Source organism: Oncorhynchus mykiss, chromosome 25 (genome assembly GCF_057628025.1).
Source record: "Oncorhynchus mykiss isolate SJ-2025 chromosome 25, ASM5762802v1, whole genome shotgun sequence".
Lineage (NCBI taxonomy): Eukaryota > Metazoa > Chordata > Actinopteri > Salmoniformes > Salmonidae > Oncorhynchus > Oncorhynchus mykiss.
Window position 1 is genome coordinate 6621426 of NC_143046.1, and position 12122 is coordinate 6633547.

Genomic DNA, 12122 nt, shown 5'->3' on the forward strand with positions numbered 1-12122 from the left:
CTGAGATCACTCAGCCAGCCAGGGAGGTTGCTCACTTGATCTGCCACAACTAAAGCACAGATGGAGACAGAGGTTTCCCTCACGTCACCGGGAGGGGGATTGACCTCTAAAACTACCGGCTGGGAACAGGGAGATAGACAGAGATAAAAGAAAAGAAAGGAAGATATGAGGGAGGGAATAAGAAGAGAGAAGGGAAGCTAGGGAGAGAGGAAAAGAGGCTGTGGTGCACTGAGCAGCATTGGATCCTACCAAACAAAGCTCTTAGGATATTAAGATACCATATGGTGCCATAAATATGTAGTCTCTGAAGTACTTTTTTTGACTAGCTTCCCTCTTTAGCGCCTACATCTGTAAGTCCCCTTAAACATTCATCTGACCTTCATCTGTAAGTCTCCTGTGTCTCCTATTAGGATTCAATGTGTGCTGTTATATCCTTTATCCTCTAGCAGCTTTAGGTAAAAGGTCAATGGAAGAGGCACGTAAAATCACTGTCTTTCACTTTCATGAACAAATAAAAACATCACAATCTGCTTTATCCATTATTTTGGACTTTTTGTATTACAGGTTTATGCTCAGGGAGATTGAGCGGTGTCCACTTGCCATATGCTGCTTTTGTTAAGGCCAGGCTGACTTGAACGGATCACAGTTGTGAATTCAACACTCGATAAAACATTTTCATTTCATGAGATAAAGAAAAACATGAATGTTAATATTCTGGGGAGCATTAGAGAATGTATCTGAACTGTATCAATGTTAAAAGAGGAATCTATTGGAGCGAGAGTTTACAGACAAGTCAAAACTAGGAAGTTGTAGCCAGTATTGTCAGTCATTGGCTGTCAGAGGTCCAATAATATTAAAGACCTAGTAACTGCCAATGATATTTAGGTATTGTTATGTTTGTTCCTTGTATAATGACAAACCGGGGCGTAGGTTAAACTACTTTTAATGAACATATACATCAGCTAAAAAACTCCTTATTTAGCCATGCAAGGCATTCTTCAACCACCTGCCCCCCCCCCCCCCCCCCATCCCCCCGCATAGCTTGCTGGGTAACGTAGTCTAAATGTTATTAACACATAACAACACAGGTATACCTGATATAATATTAACAATCCTAAAGGACGTTGACTTCTTTCCTCTTTTATCTATTATCCTCTCCCGAAACCTAATTACAGAGATTTTAATCATATTGTATTATGAGTGATTAACCCTTTAATGCTTTTAATTAGCCTTTTGAGCTCTAGATTCTCACCAAACCCTGATTTACTTCACGCGTAGGCTTCGAATAAGCACACTTAACTGTCATATCTAATGCCAACAGGGAGGCCCTACTTTTCAAACGCTCCAGGTGACAGGAGATTACAACGGAGATAATAGATATACCATCGTCATTGACATCTCTAAGGTGACAGGAGTCTACAACGGAGATAATAGATATACCATCGTCATTGACATCTCTAAGGTGACAGGAGATTACAACGGAGATAATAGATATACCATCGTCATTGACATCTCTAAGGTGACAGGAGATTACAACGGAGATAATAGATATACCATCGTCATTGACATCTCTAAGGTGACAGGAGATTACAACGGAGATAATAGATATACCATCGTCATTGACATCTCTAAGGTGGTGTTGGTCTTTCAGTTTGAACAACGCTGTCCCACTTTAGACCAAAAGTATGTGTTTGAAAGAATCTGACCAAATATTATGACCAATAATTACATAAGAAACCAAAAAGTGATTAAACTCGAAATTCCTGACCAACAATTACCCCATAAGAAACAGATAATGATTCAATTCAACTCGCAAAGCCTTTTTCAGATTAGCAAACCCAGATTAGCAAGCCCTACACTAGATAAAATATAATGATTGAACCACTGATTTGGCACATTACAAGGACGGAGGATAATGGTGATTTTATCATGAATTCATTCAGATTAGCTTAAAGGAGAAGTATTTCTCACTGATGAACAACATCAGGAATATATGAAATAGACCATTAATACTGCCCCCCCCCCAAAAAAAAAATTACATATTTTTAAATCAGAATTTATCAGAATTTTTACCAAAACATTGGATAAATATTTGTGCGTATTTCAGGGGGTCTTTTAGTGCAGGACATAACCAGTATGAGTGCAAAGCCATTCTGACAACTTGACAGGGAGCACTACAAACAACAAGTGAAGTATGTGTTCCTGTGCTGGCTCTGCAAGTAGGCTTACGGATAATGTACCATTGGCAGTGTTGCTTCTAAATGGGTTTTAAATAAAAGATTGGTGAGAGGGAAAATAATATCTGCTTTGTGTGGGTGTCTCTTTAAATTACCATGTACACAACTCATTTGTAAGAACTATGCTACAAGGGATTGAACATGATAGACAGTAATCTGTAAGAACTATGCTACAACAGATTTCAAAAGGATGGAAAAGCTTCAAGAGGCCACAATGAGGGCAACAAGGCAAACCCCCCTCCCCCCCCCAAAATCAGTACAATTCTGTGAAGATTGACAAGTACAAAATTCAAGAATGTTACCCTGCAACAAATAAAATCATAAAAGATGTATGATAAAACTGCAGGATGTGTTATTTTAGATGTGAACAAAAATCATGAAAAACAAAAGACCAAAAAATAAAATAAAATAAACTACAAACTAATCCCCGCATTTATAATCAAATGTATCGTACTGTATGAATGAATCCCATGCTATGACCATTAATACCGAATTAATGAATGAATAAATTAATGAATGTATATTAATACTGTCTCTCTACCACACCATAACAACTACCAATGACGAACCCTGACCTATATTAATACTGTCTCTCTACCACACCATAACAACTACCAATGACGAACCCTGACCTATATTAATACTGTCTCTCTACCACACCATAACAACTACCAATGACGAACCCTAACCTATATTACAACACCAACCACCTGCTTTAAAAAAGGGATCCCGGCAAGCTAAGTCATTAAAGATTCTAATGAATTGGTTAAATGGGCTCAGCAACCATCTTTTACTGACTCTATCTAGCTACCCCCTCCTCCGATTGGTCCTAAGCCTTCGTCTATCTACCTTCTCTTTCTATTGGTCCCAAGACCAATTCTAGCTATAACCTCTTTCCATTGGTCCCAAGCCTCCATCTTTACCTTGATCTTATTTACCCACCATACTGTCTCCATTCCATAGAGCTCCGCCCTGCTCTGCTCTGCCCCGCTCTGCTCTGCCCCGCTCTGCTCTGCCCCGCTCTGCTCTGCCCCGCTCTGCTCTGCCCCGCTTTGCTCTGCCCCGCTCTGCCTTGCCTCGGTCTGCTCTGCCCTGCCCTGCTCTGCCCCACTCTGCTCTGCCCAGCTCTGCTCTGCCCCACTCTGCTCTGCCCCACTCTGCTCTGCCCCGCTCTGCTCTGCTCTGCCCCGGTCTGTTCTGCCCTGCTCTGCTCTGCCCCGGTCTGCTCTGCCCTGCTCTGCCCCACTATGCTCTGCCCCGCTCTGCTCTGCCCCACTCTGCTCTGCCCAGCTCTGCTCTGCCCCGCTCTGCTCTGCTCTGCTCTGCCCTGCCCTTCCCTGCCCTGCCCTGCCCTGCTCTGCCCTGCTCTGCTCCGCTCTGCTCTGCCCCACTCTGCTCTGCTCTGCCCCGCTCTGCTCTGCCCTGCTCTGCCCCGCTCTGCTCTGCCCCGCTCTGCCCTGCTCTGCCCCGCTCTGCTCTGCCCCGCTCTGCTCTGCCCCGCTCTGCTCTTCTCTGCCCCGCTCTGCTCTGCTCTGCCCCAGCTCTGCTCTGCCCTGCTCTGCCCCGCTCTGCTCTGCCCCGCTCTGCTCTGCCCTGCTCTGCCCCGCTCTGCTCTGCCCCGCTCTGCTCTGCCCCGCTCTGCTCTGCTCTGCCCCGATCTGCTCTGCCCCGCTCTGCTCTGCCCCACTCTCCTCTGCTCTGCCCTGCTCTGCTCTGCCCTGCTCTGCTCTGCCCTGTTCTGCCCTGCTCTCCTCTGCTCTGCCCTGCTCTGCTCTGCCCTGCTCTGCGCCGCTCTGCTCTGCCCTGCTCTGCTCTGCCGTATTTTCTGCCCTCAGCAAGACCACCTCTCCTCAGCTCCCTGGCCTGCATTTATTTATTAGGGCACTTCGCATTTGGCATATCTCTTAGGGAATCATAAGCCTCAGACCAGACACTAGCATTCAAAAGTTTTTTTTGCTTTGCTCTACTCCTCATGCTGACAAAGCCTTCAGAGCCTCCATAGTCAAGACACCACTTAATATCTCCAGCACGCAACGGAAATCTGGGATTATTTAATGAGGTCTTATTATTCTGTAGTGGAAACTCTTGGGGGATACGTTTCCTACTATTTCAGGGGAAAGTGAACAGCTGATTGAACCCAAATCAAACACTCTATGTTTGGTTTTCCTCTGTCTGTCAGACATGCTAGTTTTTTTTTTCCAGGTGTGTCAATCAAAAAAGCTTAGCGCTGCTTTAATCCGTTGGTCCTCAGCAAATACACCTGGGCAGAGTTCAATTAGTAGCGTGGCCGACCTGATTCTTAAGCATGCTATTACTCTGCCACCAGCCTTTCTCACTTAAGATTCTCATTTAAGACTAGTTCCCACCATTCCACTGCCTCCATTATACTTTAAAGTGGAACATTAACCCAAATAAGGTTAAAGGGTTTTTTCCAAACATATAATACAAGATAGCACAGGGAGGTATAATCTGTATTTTTCAAGAAGTAAAGATAGATTTAATTTGAATGAGGTTTCTTGGCCAAACTTCATTTCTCTCCTTCCTCTCTGAGGTATTCTTCCTCAATATTCAATGCTGATGACATTAATGCACATGTGACTTTTTGTGTGGTTCATTCTCCCAGCTCCCTCCCGCTGCCACCCATCACGCTCCATCTTATCAACAAAGGGACAGTGATACAGGGAGTGGGAGTGGGAACAATAGGTAGCTTTAGAAAATAAGTTATGAATTACCTGTCTGGTGTGGATTTGCCCAGGAGTCTTGAATCCCCCCTGACAGCTGCACTCTGAGACCGAGTACGGGTCTGAGCTGGTGGAGGAGCACTTGGAGTGCGAGTCACAGCCCACCACAAACGTGTTGTCTAGCGGGAGCTCCTGAATCACGTGGTGTTTATTGGGCGCCATCGGGGTCTCTGGTTTGATTTGGAAGGTTGGCTGGGGGGAGGCAGACTTGTAATGCTTGGCTAAGTCTGGGCTGTCAGGTTTGAAGGTGGTCGGAGTAGTGGCCCAGTTATATTTCCCCATGGTCTGCTCATCTAGCTCCACAGGCAGGTCCAGGGTTCCATTAATGTGCTCCTGGCTGGGATCATCAGGCTTGGATTCTTCTATGCTGACAAAGTTCAAGAGGAGGCTCTTAGGGGATCTCTTCTTTTTCTTCTTTTTCTTTTTGATTTGACGGTTCTCCTGGTTGGGCGACACCCACTCGCCGCTCTGCTTGCCCTTCTGCACCACTTTGTGCCTGGGCGTCTGACGGCAGCGCACCAAGGCCGTCACGAAGATGACTAAGATGACTGTCATAGTCCCAGCTATAATTGCGATGACAACAATCACGTATCCGTTGGCTTGGCGTGTGACCTCACTGTCTCCCACGTTACGGTCCAATGGAGTCTCCAAGCTCTTACGTAGCTGCTCTTGAATGAACGTAGCGTTGGATACAGTCTCGTTAATGAACAGGTGAATGAGGGCGATTGCGTGTAAGGACTCTGGCTGGCCCAGGTCTTTGACTTTCACCACTAGCCTGTGTAAACCCTGATCGGCTGAGACTATCTTCTCCTGCAGAGTTATATTACCAGTTGTTTTGTCTATGGCAAACAGCCCTCTTGGTGATCCCCCAATGAAACTGTACTGCAGCTCAGCATTCATGCCAGTGTCATTGTCTATAGCAAACACTCTGGTGACCACAGACCCAGGGCTGGTGGTAGACTGGACCAGATCGTAAGAGTAGTTGGATGAGGGGATAACAAAAACGGGTCGATTGTCATTGACATCCACAACGTTTATGGTGACCTTGGCGTATGAAGTGCTGGGTGGTTGCCCTCCGTCTATAGCCTTCACCATAAAAGTGTATGAGCTTTGCAGCTCTCTATCAAACGTGATGTTGGGTTTGATCACACCGGTCTGGGGATCAATAATGAAATTGTCTTTCCCGTTCAGGATGGACAGTGTTATGACAGAGTTGTCACCTGCGTCAGAATCTGTGACGGTGATCAGACCCACGGTCCCGTACAGAGGCAGGTTCTCAGGCACGTAGAAGTTATACTCAGGATGGGTGAAAGCTGGGCTGTTGTCGTTGAGGTCCTGCACTATTAACCTCACTGTGACATTGCTCTGCAGGGAAGTAGACCCATTGTCCCTCGCCATGACAGTGAACGAATACTTCTCCTGCTTCTCTCTGTCCAGGCGTTTTCCAACGGAGAGGATACCTGACCGTCGATCTATGTTAAACCCATCAGGAGCGTCAGGGCCAAGAGAATAAATAATCTCTGCATTATGTCCGCTGTCTGCATCCATGGCACTGATCTTTATGAGCTGCGTGGATGGATCATTGTTTTCTGGTATGGACAGCTGAATCTCAGGCTGAGGGAAGATGGGAGCGTTGTCATTCTCATCCTTAATTTTAATTAAAACCATCGCTGAAGTGTTCAAAGGAGGCTTCCCAGAATCCGACGCTACAATCTTAATTGCATATTCCCTGGTTGTTTCGTAATCTAGGGGGGCCGCAGTCTCCAGCAGGAACTGGTCATTAAAGACGGGCTTTAACCTGAAAGGAACATCGTGGTCAGTATAACAAGTCACTTTTCCGTTCAGATCAGAGTCCTTGTCCGTCACTGTAATTAGGGCTATTTTTGTGTTGAGAGGTGCGTTCTCTGACAGTAGAACAGTTCCATTTACAAGGTTCATTATGTACCGAGTGTCTATGGACGGAACATTGTCATTAATGTCCGTTACGTTGACGATAACAGCAGCTCTGGAGGGGGTGGAGCTGCCATCGCTGGCAAGGACAATGAGTTTGTGGACTGGAGTGGCCTCCCGGTCTAAGGGCTGCTTGACAGTGATCAGCCCGGTGGTGCTGTCGATGGAAAAATGCCTCTTGGTGGATGAGGAAATCTGATTAGAGAAGGAGAAGTGGATCTGGGCATTGGAGCCGAGGTCAGCGTCTGTGGCGTGGAGTTGGGTGACAGAGGTTCCTATGGGGGCGTTCTCGGGGATGTTCACCTCCACCTCACTGTCCTTGAAGACCGGTCGATTGTCGTTGACGTCGGAGATGGTAACCTGCAGGATGGCCGTGCTGGACTTGGGTGGCGTTCCTCCGTCCTCCACCTTGATCTTCATGACGAAGGTGTCCTTCTGCTCGCGGTCCAGGCTCTGCTGGACGATCAGCTGAGGCCATCTGTCTCCCTCTGGGGTCTCGATGATGTCCAGGCCAAACTCACTCACACTCTGAAGAGACAGGGAGATAATGAAAACACAGATAATTAGTGAGTTTCAGTCATATGTTCCAGGACATCCTGGAGCATGCTACTCATTGCTTTGTTATTCATCAGTGTGGGGACATATGCAATCATAGCCTGAATTCTGGTCATTTCACATGCATTTCACCTGAAACATGACTATCTTTTATGACATGTTATACAGTGCTATTGTCTACAAGTTGTCCTGTAAACGGTCACTAGACTCACACAGCTGGTTTCATTGTCCAGAATGAACACCAATAAAATGTAGTTTGTTTTTAGCTATAAGCTAAGTTCTATAATGTTCTCAAAATATTTGCTTTACGATGAAATCCAGAGGAAAAGATCCACTTATTACCGAAATACGGTTGGGATGCTGAGAGCGAGGTAAACCGTTTATATCCATAACCCAAAACGTTTAGCTCTTCTTTATGTTAGAAACAGGAAACTGACGGACGGAATCTGCACATATCGTATAATGTTTTAGCCCCCCTGTCTTCCGCAGAGGAACTGCTTTGACACAATTTTGATTCAATTTTATCTCACTATCTTGCGTCTACTTTGGAATAGAGGAGACAGCTCACAAAATGTCAAGTTCATATGTGAGAGAGACAGTTGAAAGTGAAGCCACAGAGATAAGCTTTATGTATTAGAAGGGACGGAGAGACTCCACATTAAACAGACTTTCACCCAAGGGGTGCTAAACCAGTAGGCCATAGTAAAGCCTCATGAAAATGAAAACAAATGCATGTAATCCCCATGAGAAACTGACTCTGACTGTTCAAAGTAATTGCCTCCCCCCCCCAAAAAAATGTAGCACTATTATTTATGATTACAGATCAGCTATGTGGTAAAGATGGGTCCTGGCATATTTGCAATCGTTTTGATTTAGAGACGGAGAGGGAGAGGGAGGTGGAGGTGGAGAGGGAGGTGGAGAGGGAGGTGGAGAGAGAGGTGGAGAGGGAGAGAGAGGTGGAGAGAGGGAGATGGAATGAGAGAGGGAGGTGGAGGGGGAGGTGGAGAGAGAGGTGGAGAGGGAGAGAGGGAGGTGGAGAGGGAGGTGGAGGGGGATAGGGAGGTGGAGAGGGAGGTGGAGAGGGATAGGGAGAGGTAGAGGGAAAGGGGGAGAGAGAAATCTAAGAACCTAAATGAGACACATGCATTTTAAGAAACAAAGAGGGTCTTTGAAGGTCTTTCAGTCAGAAGCAGTTTCATGCTAAAACAAGAAAAAGCATTGTCTTTAAAGAGATAAGCTTCATGCAGCACGTAATGTTGTAAGAGATTACTGTGTCTAGGCACAGCAATGAAACGAGATGAAGATACATACATTCTGACTGTGAACGGTACAATTTAGAACAAATGTGTTCACTTGACAACCCAGTAGATTTAGAACCAGTATCCTTCCTGTAACAATATAGTAAGGACCATGGCAGTGGGTGGAAGGCCAATACTATGCATGGTAGCTGCAGCATAGACATGTTGTACATGATTGTTGTTGGTGCTGAGGGTTCACTTGCTGTGAATGTTGTCACCAGTCTGAACCACTGCCAAGTGACAGAAGTCCCTCCAGAAACCAAAGCAGCACTGCCTGAATGAGGAGGGTCACTTTATCGAGACTTGACATACATCTATTCTTTCTACAGTCTGAGACATAACTCAACAAAAGACTGGAGAGCAAGAACAATGACCATCCAATAACAATGAGTTCTAGTAGAAGATGAGTTCTAATAGAAGATGAGTTCTAGTGGAAGATGAGTTCTAATAGAAGATGAGTTCTAGTAGAAGATGAGTTCTAGTAGAAGATGAGTTCTAGTGGAAGATGAGTTCTAATAGAAGATGAGTTCTAGTAGAAGATGAGTTCTAGAAGAATATGAGTTCTTGTGGAAGATGAGTTCTAATAGAAGATGAGTTCTAGTAGAAGATGAGTTCTAGTAGAAGATGAGTTCTAGTAGAAGATGTGTTCTAGTAGAAGATGAGTTCTAGTGGAAGATGAGTTCTAGTGGAAGATGAGTTCTAGTAGAAGATGAGTTCTAGTGGAAGATGAGTTCTGAAGAAGATGAGTTCTGAAGAAGATGAGTTCTGTAGAAGATGTATGCTAGTAGAAGATGAGTTCTAGTAGAAGATGAGTTCTAGTAGAAGATGTGCTCGAGTAGAAGATGTGCTCGAGTAGAAGATGAGTTCTAGTGGAAGATGAGTTCTGAAGAAGATGAGTTCTTGTAGAAAATGAGGTCTAGTAGAAGACGCTCTCTAGTGGAAGATGTGATCGAGTAGAAGATGTGTTCTAGTGGAAGATGTGCTCGAGTAGAAGATGAGTTCTAGTAGAAGATGTGTTCTAGTAGAAGATGTGTTCTAGTAGAAGATGAGTTCTAGTAGAAGATGTGCTCGAGTAGAAGATTAGTTCTAGTAGAAGATGTGTTCTAGTAGAAGATGAGTTCTAGTAGAAGATGAGTTCTAGTAGAAGTTGTGCTCGAGTAGAAGATGAGTTCTAGTAGAAGATGTGTTCTAGTAGAAGATGAGTTCTAGTAGAAGATGTGTTCTAGTAGAAGATGAGTTCTAGTAGAAGACGAGTTCTAGTAGAAGATGTGCTCGAGTAGAAGATGTGCTCGAGTAGAAGATGAGTTCTAGTGGAAGATGAGTTCTAGTAGAAGATGAGTTCTAGTAGAAGATGAGGACCGTAGAGGATGAGTTCTAATAGAAAATGAGTTCTGGTAGAAGATGAGTTCTAGTAGACGATGAGTTCTAGTGGAAGATGAGTTCTAGTAGAAGATGAGTTCTAGTAGAAGATGAGGACCGTAGAGGATGAGTTCTAATAGAAGATGAGTTCTAGTAGAAGATGAGTTCTAGTAGACAATGAGTTCTAGTAGAAGATGTGTTCTAGTAGAAGATGAGTTCTAGTAGAAGATGAGTTCTAGTAGAAGATGTGCTCGAGTAGAAGATGTGCTCGAGTAGAAGATGAGTTCTAGTAGAAGATGAGTTCTAGTAGAAGATGAGGACCGTAGAGGATGAGTTCTAATAGAAGATGAGTTCTGGTAGAAGATGAGTTCTAGTAGACGATGAGTTCTAGTGGAAGATGAGTTCTCGTAGAAGATGAGTTCTAGTAGAAGATGAGGACCGTAGAGGATGAGTTCTAATAGAAGATGAGTTCTAGTAGAAGATGAGTTCTAGTAGAAGATGAGGACCGTAGAGGATGAGTTCTAATAGAAGATGAGTTCTGGTAGAAGATGAGTTCTAGTAGACGATGACTTCTAGTGGAAGATGAGTTCTAGTAGAAGATGAGTTCTAATAGAAGATGAGGACCGTAGAGGATGAGTTCTAGTAGAAGATGAGTTCTAATAGAAGATGAGTTCTGTAGAAGATGAGTTCTAATAGAAGATGAGTTCTAGTAGAAGATGAGTTCTAGTAGAAGATGAGTTCTAGTAGAATATGAGTTCTAGTGGAAGATGAGTTCTCGTAGAAGATGAGTTCTAGTAGAATATGAGTTCTAAAAGAAGATGAGTTCTAGTCGAAGATTAGATCTTGTAGAAGATGTATATTCATGGAGTAGTTCTTGAACATAAATTTACTAATTACTAAGAACTACACATGAGTTTTCTGACTAACTATTTGACCATTGACCAAGCCGACATTAAGATAACTGTGGGCGAAACTTTTCTATAAAATTAATCGGAGTGATTTCACCGTTGGAATACAGTGAAAACATAACATTTTAGCCCTTCGTACAATATGGTTGTTAAATCTTATTATAAACTTTATTTTCTGGGACTTTGGCTCAGTGCTTCCATCCAGTCGATGTCACAGCTGCTCCTAATTTGATTTATGAGCCAGACAAGGTTTTTCACCACCTCTGTCTCATTTTCACGTTAGACAACATAACATTTAGAGCATTTCAATCAGTTTCAGAGAGCTGTGGCTAACTATCTATAATGGCTGTTTATTTTTACTTGAGTGAATTCAAATTAGGCTGATGGATTGTGATTACATCTAGGGCAGGTATACTTACTGTAGAAAAGGTTAAGCAAGAATATGAATCACTGGCCCTAAGGTGGGAGTGACAATAACCTATAAATAAAATACATAACTGAACTGTTTATAAGAGAGTGGTTCCTTCCTCTTCACCCATACTGACCTCCTAAACCCTGTTGATGAAGCATTCATCTACCATTTTGGATCACGCATCTACATGGACCATACATCTACAGTCACCTCCATAATGATTGACATCCTTGATAAACATTAGCAAAAACAATACTGTAGAAATAATACAAATACTGAGCTATACTGCATGACATTGTTTTTGTTGTTGATTATATTTCTTATACTAATACAATTGCTCAGAAATGTATGCCGATGACTATGCCGTTTTTTCTTAAGTCCGCAATCTGCTCAATTGGTAACCCACCAAAGGGACAGCACCAGACACTCCTTATCTAGGCGTGGACTGCAAACATTGGCATGTTTTACGTATCTGTTTTCAACTCTGTCAGTGGTTTGTCAACTCGGTCACTGATGGCTAACCCCCTTCAGATCATTATTTTTGTCAATATTCAGTAAAAGAAAATATTGCAATCACTGTCATGCAACATATGTATCTTCTGTATTAGTATTAGTATTTATTATGGATCCCCATTAGTTCCTGTCAAGGCAGCAGCTACTCT

At 43.8% G+C, this 12122-nt stretch overlaps 1 protein-coding gene across 2 annotated transcripts in view; it reads right to left on the bottom strand.

Annotated features, from left to right (window-relative positions):
- Window positions 1-12122, bottom strand: part of LOC110504499 (protocadherin-11 X-linked) — a 328975-nt gene that overhangs the window by 285200 nt on the left and 31653 nt on the right. For both annotated transcript variants that reach the window (XM_036970557.2, XM_021583254.3), the window contains exon 3: window positions 4970-7456. In XM_036970557.2, coding sequence (XP_036826452.2) covers window positions 4970-7456 — 2487 coding nt within the window. The remainder of the gene's footprint in view (window positions 1-4969; window positions 7457-12122) is intronic.